General features: G+C 40.4%; 1 protein-coding gene and 1 pseudogene across 3 annotated transcripts in view; both read right to left on the bottom strand.

Annotated features, from left to right (window-relative positions):
- Positions 1-1,063: 1,063 nt before the first annotated feature.
- LOC101141208 (protein tyrosine phosphatase type IVA 1-like) lies at positions 1,064-1,818 on the bottom strand (annotated as a pseudogene).
- Positions 1,819-8,134: 6,316 nt separating this feature from the next.
- CCDC81 (coiled-coil domain containing 81) overlaps positions 8,135-19,639 on the bottom strand; it is a 54,997-nt gene continuing 43,492 nt past the window's right edge. For all 3 annotated transcript variants that reach the window (XM_004051938.5, XM_063693449.1, XM_063693450.1), the window contains 4 exons: positions 18,955-19,033; positions 18,506-18,726; positions 13,764-13,889; positions 8,135-11,246 (listed from right to left, as the gene is read on the bottom strand). In XM_004051938.5, the coding sequence (XP_004051986.4) occupies positions 11,105-11,246; positions 13,764-13,889; positions 18,506-18,726; positions 18,955-19,033 (568 nt within the window). In that variant the 3' untranslated portion in view covers positions 8,135-11,104. The remainder of the gene's footprint in view (positions 11,247-13,763; positions 13,890-18,505; positions 18,727-18,954; positions 19,034-19,639) is intronic.

The raw sequence follows: 19,639 nt of genomic DNA, 5'->3' as shown, positions 1-19,639 counted from the left end.
GGCTGCGCCGGGCGCTTGTGGGCCAGCCGGAGTTCCGGGTGGGCATGGGCTTGGAGGGCCACGCACTCAGAGCAGCCAGCCAGCCCTGCCGGCCCCAGGCAATGAGGGGCTTAGCACCCAGGCCAGCAGCTGCGGAGGGTGTACTGGGGCCCCCAGCAGTGCCGGCCCACCAGCGCTGCGCTCGATTTCTCGCCAGGCCTTAGCTGCCTCCCTGCCCCGCGGGGCAGGGCTCAGGACCTGCAGCCTGCCATGCCTGAGCCTCCCCACCTCTGTGGGCTCCTGTGCCGCCCGAGCCTCCCCGATGAGCGCTGCCCCCTGCTCCACGGCGCCCACTCCCATCAATCACCCAAGGGCTGAGGAGTGCGGGCGAACGGCGCAGGACTGGCAGCCAGCTCCACCTGCGGCCCCGGTGCGGGATCCACTGGGTGAAGCCAGCTGGGCTCCTCACTCTGGTGGGGACTTGGAGAACCTTTATGTCTAGCTAAGGGATTGTAAATACACCAATCGGCACTCTGTATCTAGCTCAAGGTTTGTAAACACGCCAATCAGCACCCTGTGTCTAGCTCAGGGTTTGTGAATGCACCAATCTACACTCTGTATTTAGCTAATCTAGGAGGGGCATGGAGAACTTTTGTGTCTAGCTCAGGGATTGTAAATGCACCAGTCAGCACCCTGTCAAAACGGACCAATCAGCTCTCTGTAAAATGGACCAATTGGCTCTCTGTAAAATGGACCAATCGTCTCTCTGTAAAATGGACCAATCAGCAGGGTGTGGATGGGGCCAGATAAGAGAATTAAAGCAGGCTGCCCCAGCCAGCAGTGGCAACCCGCTAGGGTCCCCTTCCACGCTGTGGAAGCTTTGTTCTTTCGCTCTTTGCAATAAATCTTGCTGCTGCTCACTCTTTGGGTCCACACTACCTTTACGAGCTGTAACACTCACCACAAAGATCTGCAGCTTCACTCCTGAAGCCAGCAAGACCACGAACCCAGCAGGAGGAACGAACAACTCCAGACGCACCGCCTTCAGAGCTGCAACACTCACCACGAAGGTCCGCAGCTTCACTCCTGAGCCAGCGAGACCACGAACCCACCAGAAGGAAGAAACTCCGAACACATCCGAACATCAGAAGGAACAAACTCTGGACCCGCCGCCTTTAAGAACTGTAACACTCACCATGAGGGTCCGCGGCTTCATTCTTGAAGTCAGTGAGACCAAGAACCCACCAATTCCGGACACAAAGCGAAGCCGCATTTGAGAATCATATTTCTCCAAATACAAAAGTTGCTTGCTGTTAAAAGCACCGTGCCGTTTATCTCTAATAAACCGTACTGCATCTTCCTTTTTCATTCCACTTTCAATTAATGCTAGGGCAACAAGCACTGGAGTCCTCCCAAGACCTGCAACACAGTGAAGGCAATACAACAACCAGGTTCTTCACGAAACTTAACGTCTAGAAGACTTCACCAGTGATCAACAATCTGGTTGGATGATGATGAACCATCACCAAAAGGCCAATCCAGAAACTGGATTGGCCTTCTTTCTCCACAAGAGCAGGGTCATCAGTTGCTTCACATACTCTTACTATTGTGGTAACCTCGTATTTCTTAAGTTCTTCTAAAAATCTGTTTAAGGTCGAATTGGTTGGGTTGTGTATAATAAGAAATCTCATGTTCCCGTATGTGACTTCCACTGGAGCTGGGTGATTCATTGGAGCCATGTTAATTTAGTTAAAAAAAAAAAAAACTGATATGGTTAAGAAAAAAATTAAAAATTTTGAATACAGAAATCATGTCAAGAAACTGAAGTCTATGCCAATATACTCCACTTGAAATTCATAGAGCTTTGACTATGAAGTTGGTAGTGACAGGAAATGAAATGAACCTACCAACAAGAAGCCGCGGTTCTTCAATTCAGTAATTCTGAGCCAATGGAAAGGAAGTGCACTAAGGGTTACCCCATCTAGGTCAGAACTCTTGTAAAATGCTCTGATGATCTCAGTTCTACACTTCTGTGTCCAGGTGACCCGCTCTGTGGGGGCTTCTTGGTGGGGCAGTAATGACTTTCCTCCATTCACTGTCCTCATAAAGTTCGTGCTGAACCTGGCAGTAATCTCCAGGGCCCTTTAGAAACTCTATAAATGCATGATCAAGAACACCACAGAAAGGAATATGTTTACTCACGAACGATGGTAGCCTAACCATACAGCTGGGCCGGCGGCGGCCGCAGCACTGCCGGGAGCAGCCGCAGCCACAGTCGTGGCGGGGCAGCGGCGGCGGGGCACCAAACTCTAGGAGGACCAGCGGAGCGCCTCCACTGACGCAATACGCACACGCCCAGGTGTCGTTGCGTCCCAAATCCTCTCTTTCCTAGACGGCGCGCGACCCAGGAACCCCTTCACCAATCGTGGTTGGGCGGACCAATGAGGACGTCATCACGGCCGCCGCCGACGGGAGCCCCTTGCTGAAGCGAAGGAACGCTGGATGAATGCTGAGTTTCCTTGTCTCCCACTAGAGAGGAGAGGGGCTGAGGAGCGACGTGGGGGTGGTGGGATAGGAAGCCTGGAAGAGGCTGGAGAGAAACTGAAGGAAGACAGGTAAGGTAGCGAAAGGTTTCCCAGCCATTGACTCTGACTAGTGTATCTTTTTCTACCTGCTTCATGTTTAAGTATGTCTCTTGGGAACAACATAATATATGGAGCTTTTTTTCCGCATCAGTCCAGTCTGACAAACTTTTTTAGCTGAAAAAGTGCACGTATGTATTTTTGCCCTCTTATTTTATGCTATTTGACCCGTATTTCTATATTTTTTACCTTTTCTTGACCTCTTTTGGATTACGATTTTCCCTCTACTCTTTTGGAAGTTTTCACTGGGGCTAATACTTCCTTAGCACTTATTTTAGGGTAAGCACTGTTCAAAGCTTTATATAAATGTAATACAAAACCCCTATGAATTAGATACTAGTGTCATTTCTACTGTCCTGACTTTAAAAACCTAGGCACAGGACGGTAATTTGCCCAAGGTCACACAGCTAGTAAATGGCAGAGATGAGACTTTTTTAAAAAATAATTTTAACTTTTATTATAGATTCAGGGGGTTCACGTGCACGTTTGTTACATGGGTATATTGCATGACCCAGAGTATGAATGATAATTCTGTCACCCAGATAGTGAGCATAGTACCCAATAGGTAATTTTGCAAGGGCTAAGATTTGAATCCCGCGATTTTGGCTGTGGAGTCTGCCTCTCTAATACATATGGTCTATTATATACCCTGTTTCTGTTCTTTTAGTGCTTAACTAACTTAGAAAAAGTCAAACATGGTTCAGAATCTTTTCCTGCCTCTTGAAGGAATTCAGCGTGCTTTAACTATTAATGTCGTCAAGCATCTTAATCTTTTAACGCCACAAATTGGACATTATTGTTTGTACAAATCAATGTTTGTTTACATTTATTCATGTTATCAGTTTCTTTGCTCACTATTCCTTCTTGGAGCTCCATTCTTTCTGAGGTTACTTTCTTTTATCCAGAAGCATTTTTTTGGACATTCCTTTGGGTATCTGATCAACTTTGATAAATGTTTTATATATGCTAGAAAATCTCTCACTGTTAAATCCATTTCCCTTAATATTAATAAACTGTATTTTGTTTTTTCCTTCAGGTTTCTTTTTCGGCTTTTTTCTAAAATTCTTTTATTTTCCCTTCATTGTTAAAAGTTTTGCTGGGTACACAATTCTTCACTGACATTTTCTCTCAGCCCTTTGAAGGAAAGAAGAAATAGGGCTTTATTGCAAGGGGCCATGTGAAGGCCAGGAAGCAAAGTCCAGACATTTTAGAAAATTCTAACAGCTGTTAGAGAAGAAACCTGAGAATAAGAATATCTTCAGAGGACTGAGACAAAATGTCAGTATAGAATTGTGTACTCAGAAAAACTATGTAAAAATGAAGGCAAAGTAACAGAATTTTAGGGAAAAAAACAAAAAAGAAAAGTGAAAGGGAATTTTCAAAAGCAAATTAAATCCTTTACTTTTGATAGCCTAAGCCTGTAAAAATGGTGAAGGAAAGCTATCTAGAACAGGGATTCTTGGCCTGTGGTCCAGGGGTTCTAGGAAACTTCTAACTGCATGCAAAATATTGTATAGGAATATATACCTGTTTTTAGGAGAAGAGTATATGTTTTTCATCAGATTCTTAGAAGAGTCCATGACTGTCCAAAACATTGAAAACCACTGAAATAGGGAATCCTTTGATACATTAATCTGGTCTGGCTGTGCTGTATTTCTGGAAAAGACAGAACTTGATGATAGCAAGTCAAGGCTAATTACGGAGTTAGACTAATACAAGAATAATAGTTAACAATGAGGATCATTGAAGAAGATCCAAATTATGAAGACTTGCTCAGAAATCGGCTGTTTAGTGAAGGACTATAATAAAGTTTGATTCTTAAAATGGTTGAATGATAGAAAACATATTAGACCTCATATCTATATAATTCATATAACCATGCCTCCATCTCAGTCTTGATAGACTGGAGCACACGGCCTTGACATCTGTTGTCATGACCCCTTCTTCTCTTCACCTGGCTTTTTCCTGTTGGTCCTTAAAATTCAGCTTGGGCTTCATCTCCTCAAAAAGCTTTCCCTCTCTGTTCCATGGTAAACTTACCAGAAGGAATCTACCTTGTTCTTCTAACAACCAATGCACAATAATATTAGGTTTTTACCTTGTTATACAGGGGTTTTCTAGTTTTTACCTTGTTAAACCAGAGGTTTCACATGGTATGAAACTGGAAATCATTAACAGGAGGAATTTTGGAAGATTCACAAATACATGGAAATTAAATATGCTCATGAACAATCAGTGTGCCAGTGAAGAAATTAAAAGGGAAATCTAGAAGTATCTTGAGACAAAAAAACAGGAACACACAACATACCAAACTTTATGGAATGCAGCAAAAGCAGTTCTAAGAGGAAAGTTTATAGCAATAAATGCCTGCACCAAGAAAGAAAATTACAAATAACTAAAAGTTACACCTCTAGGAAATTTCTTTAAAACCCTAAGCCCAAGTTAGTTGAAGGAAAGAGATAATAAAGATCAGACCAGAAATAATCTAATCTCTATTTTATTTCTGCTCTGGAGATTAAAAAAAAATACAAAAGAAACTAAAAGTTCATTTTTTGAAAAGACAAAATCAAACAGCCTTTAGCTAGACTCACCAAGAAAAAAAGACTCAAGTAAAATCAGAAATAAAGAAATTATTACAGTTGACAACACAGAAGTACAATGGATCATGAGAGACTATTATGAACAATTATATGCCAAAAACTTGAATTACCTAGAAGAAAGGGATATATTCCTACACACATACAACCTGCCAAGACTGAATCATGAAGAAATAGAAAATCTGAGCAAACCAATAATGAGTGAGGAAATTGAATCAGTAATAAAAAGTATCTCACCAAAGAAAAGCCCAGGAACAGATGGCTTCACTGCTGAATTCTACCAAACATTTAAAGAAGAACTAATACCAATTCTCTACAAACTGTCTCAGAAAAAAACAAACAAACAAAAAAACGAATAGGAGAGAATACTTTCAAACTCTTTTTAGGACCAGTATTACCCTAATACCAAAGCCACACAAGAACATCACAAGAAATGAAAACTACAAGCCAATATCCTTGATGAGCATAGATGCAAAAATCCTCAACAAAATACTAGCAAACCAAATCCAACAACACATTAATAGGATTATTCACCATGATCAAGTGGGATTTATCCCTGAGTTGCAAGAATGGTTGATTATTCTCAAATCAATAAGTGTGATATATCACATGAACAGAATGAAGGACAAAAATCATATGACCATCTCATTAAATGCAGAAAAAGCATTTGACAAAACATCCTTTCATGACAAAAACACTCAACAAATTAATTACAGAATGAATATACTTCAGCACAATAAAGGCCATATATAATAAGCCTACAGCTAACATTATACTCAACAGTAAAAACTTGGAACTCTTTCTTCTAAGATCTGGACCAAGGATGTCAAGGATGTGCACTCTTGCCACTTCTGTTCAATGTAATATTGAAAGTCCTTAGAGCAATGAAGCAGAAGAAAGAAAGAAAAGACATCCAAGTAGGAAATGAAGAAATAAAACTACTGTTATTTGCTGACAACATAATTTTGCATACAGAAAACCTAAGGCCAAGTGTGGTGGCTCAAGCCTGTAATTCCAACCCTTTGGGAAACCAAGGCAGGAGGATCACTTAAGGCCAGGAGTTTGAAACCAGCCTGGTCAACATAGTGAGACCCCATCTCTACAAAAAGAAAAAAACCCTAAAGGTTTTAACAAAAAGCCATTAGAATTGATCAACAAATTCAGGAAAGTTGCAGGATACAAAATCAACACACAAAAGTCAGTAACATTTCTTTACATTAACAATGAACTTTCCAAAAAAGAAATCAAGAGAACATATCATTTACAGTAGCTACTAGAAATAAAATACTGAGGAATATATTTAACCAATGAGGTGAAAGATTTATACAAAGAAAACTGTAAAACATTAATAAAAGAAACTGAAGAAGACAAATAAATTGAAATATATCCCATGTTCATGGACTGGAAGAATTAATATTGTTAAAATGTCCATACTACATGAATGATATGCAGATTCAGTTCAATATCAAAATTCCAATGTTATTTTTCATAGATATAGAAAAAACAATCCTGAAATTCATATGGAACTACAAAACAGCCAAGGCAATCATGAGCAAAAAGAACAAAGCTTGAGGTATCACACTACCTAATTTCAAACTATACTACAAACTGATAGTAATTAAAACAGCATGATACTGGCATTAAAATAGACATTTGAACCAATGGACAAAATAAAGAACCCAGAAATGAAACCATGTATCTACAGCCAATTAATATTCACCAAAAGTGCCAAGAATATACAATGGGAAAAGGACAAGTTATTCTATAAATGGTGCTGGGAAAACTGGATATCCATAGACAAGAGAATGAAATTGGACCCTTATCTCACACCATGTATAAAAATCAACTCAAAATGAATTAAAGACATAAACATAAAACCTGAAACTGTAAAACTACTAGAAGAAAACACAGGGAAAACTACATGACATTGGTCTGGGCAATGATTTTTTAGATTTGACCCAAAAATGCAGGCAACATTTGCAAAAGTGGACAAATGGGATTACATCAAAATAAAAAATTGCTACACAACAAAGAGAGCAATTAGTAGAGTGAAGAGAAAACCTACAGATTGGGAGAAAAATATTTGCAACCCATACATATGATAAGGGATTAATATCCAAAATATGTAAGGAACTCAACTCTATTAAAAAAAAAAAAGAGACATGGGCAAGGAACCTGAATAAACATTTCTCAAAAGAAGACATGTGAATGGCTAACAAATACACAAAAAAATGCCCAACATCACTAGTCATTAGAGAGATGAAAGTTAAAACTACAAATAGCTACCACTTCACATCTATTAGAAAGGCTATTATCAAAAAGATAAAAGATAATAAGTGCTGGCTAAGATATGGGAAAAAGGGAACCCTTGTACACCGTTGGTGGGAGATATAAATTAGTACAGCCATTATGAAACACTGTATGAAGATTCCTCAAAAAACTAAAAATACAGTTACCATATGACCCAGCAATCTCACTTCTGGTTATTTGTCCCAAAGATTTGAAGTCAAATATGAATATGTCAAAAGAGATGTTCATTGCAGCACTATTCACAACAGCCAAGATATGGAATCAACCAAGTGTCCAATAATAGATGAATAAATAAAGAAAATGTGGTATATATACACAATGGAATAATATTCAGCCATGAAAAAGAATGAAATGCTGTCATTTATGGCAACATGGATGGAACTGGAACTGAGAGAAATAAGCCAAGAACAGAAAGTTAAATGCTGAATGTTCTCACTCATGTGGAAGCTAAAAAATAGTTGATCTTAAAGACATAAAAAGGATATGTGGATAGCATTGGAGAATATTATGCTAAGTGAAATACACCAAACACAAACAAATACCACATGTTCTCATATGTGGAATCTACAACTCATAAGTGGAGAGTAGAATGATAGTTCCCAGAGGGTGGGGGATGGGAGGAATGAGGAGATGATAGTTGAATTGTACAAAGCCTCAGGAAAAATAAGTTCGATTTTTTTTTTTTTTTGAGACAGAGTCTGGCTCTGTCACTCAGGTTGGAGTGTGGTGACATGATCTCAGCTCACTGCAACCTCTGCCTCCTGGATTCAAGTGATTTTCCTGCCTCAGCTTCTTGAGTAGCTGGGACTACAGGTGCGTGCCACAACGCCCAGCTAATTTTTTGTATTTTTAGTAGAGACAGAGTTTCACCATGTTGGCTAGGCTCGTCTCGAACTCCTGACCTCAGGTGATCTGCCTGCCTCGGCCTCCGAAAGTGCTGGGATTACAGGCATGAGCCACCACGCCAAGCCAACTTTGATATATTTTTGAGATCTGTTGCACAGTGTGGTGAATATAATGAGCACTGTACATGTCAATATCACTAAAAGAATAAATTTTAAATATTCTTATCACAAAAAGTTAAATATTTAAGGTGATGGACATTTTAATTCACTTGATTTAATTATTCCACATTGTATTCAAAAATCACAATATCACTTTATACCCCATAAATATATACAACATAAATATTACAAATAATTTGTCAATATATAATTTTTAAAAATAGTTTTTAAAGGGTCTGACTGTAATACTGACTGCTACCTATGACAGTAAATTGTAAGTTCAATTCCTCCAGTGAAAAGATCTATGAAGTTAAATCTGCTCACCTGAACATACCAAAATTAACTTTTTTTTCTTTAACAAGGAATTCTTTTTTTTTTTTTTTGAGACAGAATCTCGCTGTGTCACCAGGCTGCAGTACAGTGGCACGATCTCGGTTCACTGCAACGTCCACCTCTCAGGTTCAAGCAATTCTCCTGCCTCAGCCTCCTGAGTAGCTGGGACTACAGGCGCGTGCCACCACACTCAGCTAATTTTTGTATTTTTAGTAGAGACGGGGTTTCACCATGTTGGCCAGGATGGTCTCAATCTTTTGACCTCGTCAAAAGATTTGATCCACCTGCCTCGGCCTCCCAAAGTGCTGGGATTACAGGCATGTGCCACTGCACCCGGCCAGCATTCTATATTTTTAAAAAATATTAGTACAACACTATTATAATAATTTATTATATATTAGAAACAAATTACTTCAAGGGTACAGCAGATGTAGATTCAGGCAGGTCAGGCAGTCTTGGGGAAAGCCTATTGTTTTAAATATTGGTTAATGATGATTGGCCCTCCATAGAATGATTTTTTGAGGAAATGAAAGACAGAAACGGAGAAAGATTAGGGAAGACGTTCCAAAAAATTGTGATCATCAGCAGGTATGCTTGTTTTCATAGAAAAAGATAACATTAGCAACAAAATTTGCCCAATATCAGCTTGAGTGAATATTTTCTCCATAATTATTCAGGGCTCAACACATTCCTATTTTGTATTTGTAGGGCAAAATGAAAGTTTAAATGTTCACAAACATCTTCCCACAAAAACTTTCCCTTATTTCCCAAGGGAGAGATGTGGCGGGCAGAAAGCAAATAGTCTAAAAGACATCCTTCTTAGCTTTTGTATTTCAGAAATCTAGACTTCACTCTATCTTACTTCAATTGGTCAGACAGGGCAGGGAGAGGAGAAGAAAGTGTTGTACCTGAGCGAGTTAGAGAAAACGCCACACTTTGAGACAAATTAAGAGTCCGTTTATTTAGCCAGTGGCCAAGAGATGGCTAACGCTCAAAGTTCTCTCAGCCCCGAAGAAGGGGCTAGATTTTCTTTTATACTTTGGTTTAGAAAGGGGAAGGGGGTCTAGTTAAAACAATTTTACAGAAATAAAGTAGGCAAAAAGTTAAAAGGATAAATGGTTACAGGAAAGTAAACAGTTCCAGGTGCAGGGGCTTTAAGACTATTACAAGGTGATAGACTCTGGGCTTTGGGCGTTATCAATCAGACGAATTCCTGGGAATTGTGGATATTGCTCGCCACAGTATCTTATCAGTTAATTGCATTCTTGGATGTGCTGAGAGTCAGCTTGCACAAGTTAAGTCCTTCAGGAAGGGGCTGCCAGTGAAAGAGCCAAGATAGAGTCTGTCTGGCTCTCTTAGCTAAGGGAGAGTCAATTCACGTGGAAACAAGGCTAGGTGATTAAAGGAAAAGGGAGAGTCTAAAAACAGGGTTAGTAAAAACAAGGTTGGGCATTACAAAAGTATGAAGATAAATGAAGAAAGTTTTTAGTTGAGAACAACCATACCTTAACTGAAAGTCAGTCCTCTGACAGGGAGTTAAGTCCTCTTGAACAGCACCTACAGCTTAAGAATGAATGCAAGTGAAGTAGTGGGTGACTCACCTCACAGTGCACAGTTACTCCAAGGGTGTAGAAATAGCTCAACAAGGGAATGATATCTTGGGAGACCCCACTAAAGTCCCAGGTATGTCATCAATGAGAAAACTCAGGGAGCATTGTTCTGGCCTCCTGGGGGTAAATAGTCTAACCCATCTCTGTGATGTTCACACATATACCCCTCTGGAAAAGTCTAGGATTGGGGGAAGAGGGAGGGGTAAAATGTACCATTATGAATTGTCGTGCACAGTCAGGCCCTTAGAAAATATTTATTATTGCCACTATTCATTACAGATGAAAAAAGTTTTGTACACAAAGTCATGGAGCAGCAGCAGGGCTGGGTCAGCAGCACCCCAGCAGCCATAATGAAGCTGGATCCCATTCCCAGCCCCTGTGCAGCAGGTTCTAGCCCTCAGGACCATTCAGACACCTTCACTGCCATCAGAAACTAGTACAGGAAATAATTGGGGGTGGGAGGAAAGCAGGAGTGAATTCAATAAGGGCTTAACAAGCAATCTAATGAAAGCACCAAACCTAAACAATGATTTTTTTCTCTGAGGTAAAAATACGCAGTTTCACCATCACCCCCAAACATGTAAAGGATAAAAACTTTCCCCAGGAAACGCAGAGCCAAACTTTGAGTTTTACACAAGCAACCGGGAGCCAGGCAGGAACTTGTTCAGGGGCCACAGGTTGCTCTCGCCCACGTTGGAGGTGTGCCTCTGGCATTGCTTGCAGCGCCGATACTTCTCACACTGGTCTAGGAGAAACAGCTTGTCTGAAGCCCTGAGGAGAGGAGAGCAAAGGCCGATCAGCAGGTTCCTGGAGCTCCTGGAGGCCCAACTTGGAAGCTGGTATGGCAGGAGGTACACAAAAGAAAAGTAACACCTTGCGTTCTCTGCCTGTATGCTGCAGGTCACCCCATCCTGGCATCCCCTGCTTCCAGACTTCTGCTGGCTTGTCGTTCTCTACTAAATAAAAAGCCGCGACTTGTGCCTTCACAACAGTCTGACCCTACCCTTCCCCAGCTTCAACCACCCAAGCCCACAGAGAACTTGCCGAAGGTCACACAGCCAGCAGACAGTGGCTCCAAAGCCTCTCTGTTGACTGCTTTCCCACGTGGATTACACCTCTATCTGTTGAGCTCCTGGGAGACAGTATTTGAGAGGCAGATCAACCATTAAGTTGCTGGTTATCAGCTAACAACAGCAGAGAGTTGAGAGGACTTACAATGAACTATCCCAGGAGGCCAGAAGCCTCTGGAGAGTTAAGGGCAGGAGAGGGAGTGGAGACAAAGAGGAAGACAAAAGCAACTAAAAGCAGAAATAAAGAGGCAGTAGTAACTGACTTTCCCCTTTGATAGTTTTTCTTCGTTACGCAAAACAGTCCCTCATGTGCTCCTCTACCCCATCAAAATTTCTCCATGGGTGGATTTTTTTTTTTTTTTTTTTTTTTGAGACTAGGTCTCCCTCTGTCACCAGCCTGGAGTGCGTGATCACAGCTCACTGCAGCCTCGACTTCCTGGGCTCCAGCGATCCTCCCACCTCAGCCTCCAGAGTAGCTGGAATGACAGGTGTGCACCACCACACCCAGCTAATTTTTGTACCTTTGGTAGAGATGGGGTTTCACCATGTTTGCTCAGGCTGGTCTCAAACTTCTGAACTCTAGCAATCCATCTGCCTCAGCCTCCTAAAGTGCTGGGATTACAGGCATGAGCCATGGCATCCAGCCAGAATTCTGTTTAAGAAGGATGATCGGCCGGGCGCGGTGGCTTACACCTGTAATCCCAGCACTTTGGGAGGCCGAGGCAGGCGGATTATGAGGTCAGGAGATCAAGACCATCCTGGCTAACACGGTGAAACCCTGTCTCTACTAAAAAACACAAAAAATTAGCCAGGCCTGGTGGCAGGCGCCTGTAGCCCCAGCTAGTCGGGATGCTGAGGCAGGAGAATGGCATGAACCCAGGAGACGGAGCTTGCAGTGAGCCGAGATCGCGCCACTGCACTCCAGCCTGCGCGACAGAGTGAGACACCATCTCAAAAAAAAAAAAAAGGATTATCAAGGGCAGTCTTAAAAGAAAAAAGAATAAACTACCTTGGAAGTGAGCAGGGGAAGACCTACCTGGCTTGGTAATGGAACAGAGTATCATGTGCTAACTGCATACATATGGACTTTGGTTTTACTTTTGCTTTATTTTCTTTTTGTGCCAACCAATTCCTTCTTGCTACTGCTGCGTGCTCAAGTCTCTGTCCACACTTGGCCTAGGTCCTCAGAGAAGTCTGCTCCACGATATACCAGGAGTAGATTTGTTAGCCTGCCACTCAACATTATTTCCTGTGTCTCCTCAGTCCTTTATCACCATGTTGGCCAAGCACTCTTGCCAGACACAACTAAAATCTCCCTGGCATTAATCTCACTGACTTTTACCTGCCTTCTCAGATCACTGAGAAAATTGAAATCCCCAACTGCCCTTTCCTCTCCTTTTCTCTAAGCCAAATGACTCCACTTCTCCTTTGGAACCTGTTTTCCATGTCATCACTCATACTTTCATTGTCACAAAATATGGGTTCTACTCATTAGAAAGACTTTACAAGAAAACCTAAAAGGAAAAGGAGAGTTACAGATCAAGATCCATTCTACAAATTTTATCCATGATTAAAAATTGATAATTGGCAATTTAAACTATTATTTTGGTATATCTGGGTTTTAATAACTTGATTGTATAGACTTGATCTGTTTCATCACATTTTTAACATGCTATAAAATCATACCTTACATTCATATTTTAATTTTTTTTCAAGATGTAATACAACAGTAGTGATGTGAATATTTAAGCTGAGGATTAGGCAGGCATATAATAATTTCAGAAAGATGCTCTTGGTTGGCTCCATAATAGGCATCTTACTTTTCCAATTGCCAATCTTACAACCCCTGACCCTGCTCTTAAATAACGATTCTCTAAGCCTTGAAAACGTTCAGATTGGAAACTCACTCCCCCTACTTCCAAATAGTTATTTCCAAAGAGAATCTTCACTCTCCACAAAAAGCAAATAAAGCCACCCTAAGCAGAGGCAAATACTAGAGCACGGTTAGTAAATACCTAGCACACAACTCAGCATTCTCCAATCCCATGTCTGTAACAGACATTTCTAATCAATCACGGCAGTATTTCCCATGGAATACAGACTTGCTTTCTCCACAAGGTTCTCTAGGCAGCCACTGCTAATCAAGTGGAGTTCCACTTGAAACCTGTTGCTGTCCCACAAGGAGCAGGAGAATTTTGGGGTTCCAATCAGGCATTACCGTTCAAAAGCCTTGTCCTCCAGGTCTCGCTGCTTCTTCATCGCAGCACTCCTTTCCCAGTCCTCCTGTAAGCATTGGTTGACTCTATTTACTCGCTCCAGCTCAGCGGTTCTGTCTGCCAAGTGCCTGGAGAGAAAAGAACAGCCTGGCTCCATAATACTTGGAAGAGCATGCACCAAATTTGGGAGCCCCATTCCTTTTATGTTAAACAAAAAAAACCTTCTGGTTTTGTTCACTACTCTGAAATATACTAAAAAACATGAACACTGTAAAAGCATACTGAAATTCCTAGCTCTCAAATAATTTATGGGTCAAAGGTCTTTCATCTTCAATCCTGGTTTGATTTAATAGGATTGAAACCTTTTTCCAGTTAACAACTTCAACCTGTAAAACCATTAATTTCCTTTGAGGCTAATTTAACTTATCTGAAGAGTCATCCCAAATGGATTTCCTATACTCTGTTTCTTTCCTTTTAGTCCAGCCTCTCAGCTGCCAGTACTCAGCCTACCAGTCACTGCAGACATATTACAAGGCAAAATAGATAGGTATACAAATGAAAGTCTACAAAAAAGAGAAAATAAACACAAGTGACTAAGCAAGGGAAAAGAAAATAGAGAAAACATTAACATTGTGAAGAAGGCAAGAAAATAAAACAGGAATGTTTGGTGAAGGCCATGTCATCGAAGAAGTGACTGCAGTATAATCTCTGTCTTCAAAGGGAGATATTCCCAGTGTTGTGTTTCTATCACTGGTCTCCAAACACTCCATCACTACTGTTGTGAATCACCTTAAGCCTGGTTCTGATTATGTGTCTATTTCTTGCCAAACTGAAACCTTTGCTGTCAGTTCTCACTGAAATCTAGAAGGAGCTTCACAAAATGTAACTGTTGATGTAGCCTGCTCTGAAGGGCTTTGTGTTACAGGTAGCAACGACCACTGGGTGTCAGGATCCTCCAATAAAAATCAGTTAATGTCCTCTATACTGTCTCACTTTTTCCTTAAACGGCACACCTTTTCATCTAACAAGCATTGATTGAACAGCTATTGTATGGTTATTATAAAGACTAAATGATACACAGGAAGTGCCAGTGCCTATCATGTAACTGGAGCTCAATGACTGAAGAGTACCTATTACTTTTTTCATAAGTTATTTTTCTTTTCGTAGATTTTTTTTGTGGTTTAAAAAAACACATAACAAAATTTACTATCTTAACCATTTCCAAGTGTACAGTTACTTAGTGTTAAATACATTCATGTTATGCACCCAATCTCCAGAACGCCTTCACGTTACAAAACTGAAACTACACCCATTAAACAACTCCCCATTTCTGCCTCCTCTAGCCCTTGGCAACCAACATTCTACTTTCTGTTTCTATGAATTTTACTTCTCTGGATAACTCATATAAATGGAGTCATACAGTATTTTGTCTTTTTGTGACTTGTTTATTTCACTTCACATAATGACCTTAAGGTTCATCCACAGCGTAGCATGTGTTAGAACTTTCTTCCTTTTTAAAAGTGAATAACAATTCCATTGTACAGTGTATATATATACCCACACTACATTTTGTTTATCCATTCATCTGTCGGTGGACACCTGGGATGCTTCTACTTCTTGGCTGTTACAAAAAGTGCTGCTATGAACATGGCTGTACAGATATCTTTTGAGATCAGCTTTCAATTTTTTTGAATACATATCCAGAAGGGGAATTACTGGATGATACAGTAGTTCTATTTTTAATTTTTTGAGGAACCACCATACTGTTTTCCATAGCAACTGTACCATTTTATGTTCGCACCAACAGTACACAAAGGTTTCTACTTCTCACTAACGCGTGTTTTTTTTTTCATAGTAGCTATCCTGATGGATGTGACATGGTATCTCACTGTGATTGTGGTTTGCACTTTCATAATAATTTGTGGTGTTAATCATTTTTTCATTTGCTTGTTGGCCATTATTATGTTATTTTTTTAAGGATAGGTTAAAATAATTTTAAATGCCCAGAAAGTAAGAAAATGAGGCAGAGATTGTGCAGGGGACAACTAGCATTCTCACAACATTGCTGAGAAGCAAGTTGCTGTGCCTTCTTAGAAATGTAACTGTCAGTTTCTGGTAATATTTCAAATGTATCATACATTAGCCAGGAGTGGTGGCATGCACCTGTAGTCCCAGCTACTCATGAGGCTGAGGCATGAGAATCACTTGAACCCAGGAGGCAGAGGTTTCAGTGAGCCAAGATCGCACCACTGCACTCCAGCCTGGGCGACAGAGTGAGACTCTGTCTCAAAAAAAAAAAAAAAAAAAAAGGAAAATTAGATGTACCGTACATTGGACACAGCAGCCCCACTTTTGGGAATTTATCTGATAGAAACAAAAGAACCAGTATAAAAATATATATTAAAAATGTTTAATACAAAATATCTGGAAACAAAGTGAATATTCATCAATAATGCAAAAGTTAAATTATTATACATCTATATTATAGATAATATGCTGCTATTAAAGAAGAATGAATCTCATATATATGTACTGACTTGTATATGACATTGCTAGGTTAAAGAAAGATTAGTTTGCAGAGTAATATATGATCTCATAGACTATTTCATTTACAAAAGTAGAAGGAAAAATATATGTGCATATTGCTTAAATAGGAAAAATTGTTTAAATTTTTTTATAAATAATTAAGGTTAATATGTAACCTACTTTTAAATTATTTTTTACAAAAAATAATTTTAAAATTTTCCTATTTAAGCAATATGCACATATATATTGGCTACTTAGTAGGGGAGATTATTAACCTTTTTTTTTTTTTTTTTTTGAGGCAATCTCTGTCGCCCAGGCTGAAGTGCAGTGGCGCAATCTCAGCTCACTGCAACCTCTGCCTCCCAGGTTCAAGCATTCTTGTGCCTCAGCCACCCGAATAGCTGGGATTACAGGCGCACACCAACACGCCCAGCTAATTTTTGTATTTTTGGTAATGACGGGGTTTCACCATGTTGCCCAGGCTGGTCTCAAACTCCTGGGCTCAAGTGATCTGCCTGCCTCGGTCTCGCAAAGTGCTAGGATTACAGGCGTGAGCCACCGTGCCCGGCTAACCTTCAACTGACTTCTTTTAATGAGCATGAATTGTTACTTTTGAAAATAAGAGCAAAAAGAAAAAAAACAAGTATAAGTACCTTAGCAGTCCTGTCTGGATCACCCTGACTAAATTATCCCCTCTGAAAGAAAGTGGCCTTCTATGAGTCACAAGAGAATCTGAGATCACATGTTAAGATGAACCAGAGAAGGACCAGGGAGTTGGAAAAGATAAGGGAAGTGAGAGAATCTGCCATAACCAGTAAAGAATATGTAAATAGAAAACAAGGATCTGACCAATACAGAAACAGGGATGTGTTCAGAGCTTTACAGTTTCCGAAAATGCTCTCACATACATAATCTCATCTAATTCTCCCAGTAAGGTTAGGAGGGGCAGATGTGATTATCCTTCTTTCTCATATGAGGACAATAAGGCTCAGAGACCTTACATGTGATCTGGCCCAAGTCATACAACTTAAAAGTGACACTTTAACCCTCCAAGTTTAGGAAATAACTAGAGAAGCTAACAGATAGAAGCACAAGAGGAAGTAGCAATAGTCTTAGCAACAAATACAGAGGGTCCCATATCTGGCTATGGAAAGCACACTTTGCTTCCCACTGTGGGACAAGTGATGGTGGTTCTGCTGTTATAAAACAGAAGCTAAAGAGGAGCTGAATGCTTACCTAAGGGAATAAATTTTTTTTAAAAATCAGTGGGAAAGACATCTTCCTTTCAGGCATGTTTAGGCTTTACAAATATATCAGATAAAGGACTTATACACAGAATATATAAAGAACTTTCAAAACTCAACAATAAGAAAAGAGTTTATAAAATAAGTAAAAGATTTGGATTGATACATTATACCCTTAACTAAAGAAGATACACGGATGGCAAATAGGCACATGAAATGATGTTCAACATCACTAGTCATTAAAGAAATCCAAATTAAAGCATGAGACACCACTATGCACCTGTTAGAACAGCCAAAATTAAAAAGACTGATCAGGCTGGGTGCTGTGGCTCACACCTGTAATCCCAACACTTTGGGAAGCTGAGGCAGGAGGATTGCTTGAACCCTGAAGTTCAAGACCGGCCTGGGTAACATAGTGAGACCCTGTCTCCCCAAAAAGTTTAAAAATTAGCTGGGCGTGCTGGCACTCGCCTATAGTCTCAGATACTCCAGAGGCTGAGGTGGGAGAACTGCTTGAGTCCAGGATGTTGAGGCTGCAGTGAGCCATGATCATGCCAGTGCACTCCAGCCTGGGTGACAGAGCAAAACCCTGTGTCAATCAATAAAATAAAATAAAGACTGATTACACCAAGTTCTGGGAATGATGGGGAGGACTAGAACTCTCATATGCTATTGGTGGGGAATGTAAAGTAGTACAGCCACTTTGGAAAACACTAAAGTGTCAAGAGAGGTTTTTAAAAATTTATTTAATAACATTTTCTTCATATAAAGAATTAGGATAAAACAAGATGAAGCATGTAATAAGTTTAAAACAATGCCTTGCACAAATAACTCCTCAGTGTGTTAGCTATTATTCTTACTTCTCCACTATTGTATGAGAAAGATGAGGGGCAGGGACAGGGTGGAAAAAGAGAGATAAAGGAAGCGGAATAAGTGAGGAGAAGTGGAGGGAGAAAGATCAGGGGTCTGCTTACTCTCTTTGTGTCCTCTGAAGCATTTGCAAATCCCGCCTCTGGTCCACTAGTTGATGCAGGATGGCTTTCCTCTTGTGGTTAGCAGCTGCCTCCAGCTGGTGTTTCATGTAATTTTGTTCTCGCTTTTGCTTTTCCACCATCAGTTCACCCTCATTCTTACCAAAGATGGGCTCGGAGGAGTCTGGCTCAAAGCGGGGCAGCCGGGAGGGTTTGTTCTTTATCTTAAACAGAGATACACATAATGCAGGTTATCATTCTACCAGGGAATAAGCTTTATGCACAACCCTGTAATGTGGTAAAATACCAGTATCTTACAGGAAGGAATGCGGGGCACAAAAACTACCAAATGCATAACACATAAAAATATTCGTAACAACTTACACATATTTTAGGATGTTATTGATGCATTGCATAATTTTAAAAACAATAATATTTGTGTGTCCCCTTACCTGTGCATCCAAAGCTCTCTTGTAACACTGTGTTTCTTCCATCTTATCTTTTAAAAATTTCGCTCTTTGCGCAGCAAGTCTGGCAGTTAAGAACAAGAGAAGATGGACCACAGTTTTGCAGTCTTTAGTAATATGGATTAACATCATCGAAACATGTTTAATAAGTATTAAATAGGAACAAGAGTCTGGTAAATAAAAATTGATGTTTTATTTTGGTAGCTTTCATTTTAAGAAAGAAAAGAGTAATTCAAATCCATAGGCGGCCAGGCACAGTGGCTTGTGTGTATGTAATCCCAGCACTTTGGGAGGCTGAAGTGGGCAGATCACTTGAGGTCAGGAGTCCGAGACCAACCTGGCCAACATGGTGAAACCCTATCTCTACTAAAAATACAAGAATTAGCCGGGGGTGGTTGTGGGTGCCTGTAATCCCAGCTACTCAGGAGGCTGAGGCAGGAGAATTGCATGAACCTGGGAGGTGGAGGTTGCAGTAAGCCAAAATCACACCACTGCCCTCCAGCCTGGGCAACAGAGTGAGACTCCATCTAAAAAAAAAAAAAAATTCCATATGCTAGTGAACAATGTGCTGAACACAGGACAAACAGGACAGGTATAGGCAGGTGACCAACCATATTGTCCAAATGCCTTACTACTAAAACAGCAGACACATCACCATCACTCCACCTCT

The sequence above is a fragment of the Gorilla gorilla genome, chromosome 9, assembly GCF_029281585.2.
Source record: "Gorilla gorilla gorilla isolate KB3781 chromosome 9, NHGRI_mGorGor1-v2.1_pri, whole genome shotgun sequence".
Taxonomy (NCBI): domain Eukaryota; kingdom Metazoa; phylum Chordata; class Mammalia; order Primates; family Hominidae; genus Gorilla; species Gorilla gorilla.
The sequence above is the reverse complement of the archived record's forward strand: the minus strand, read 5'-3'. Positions and strand labels throughout refer to the sequence as shown.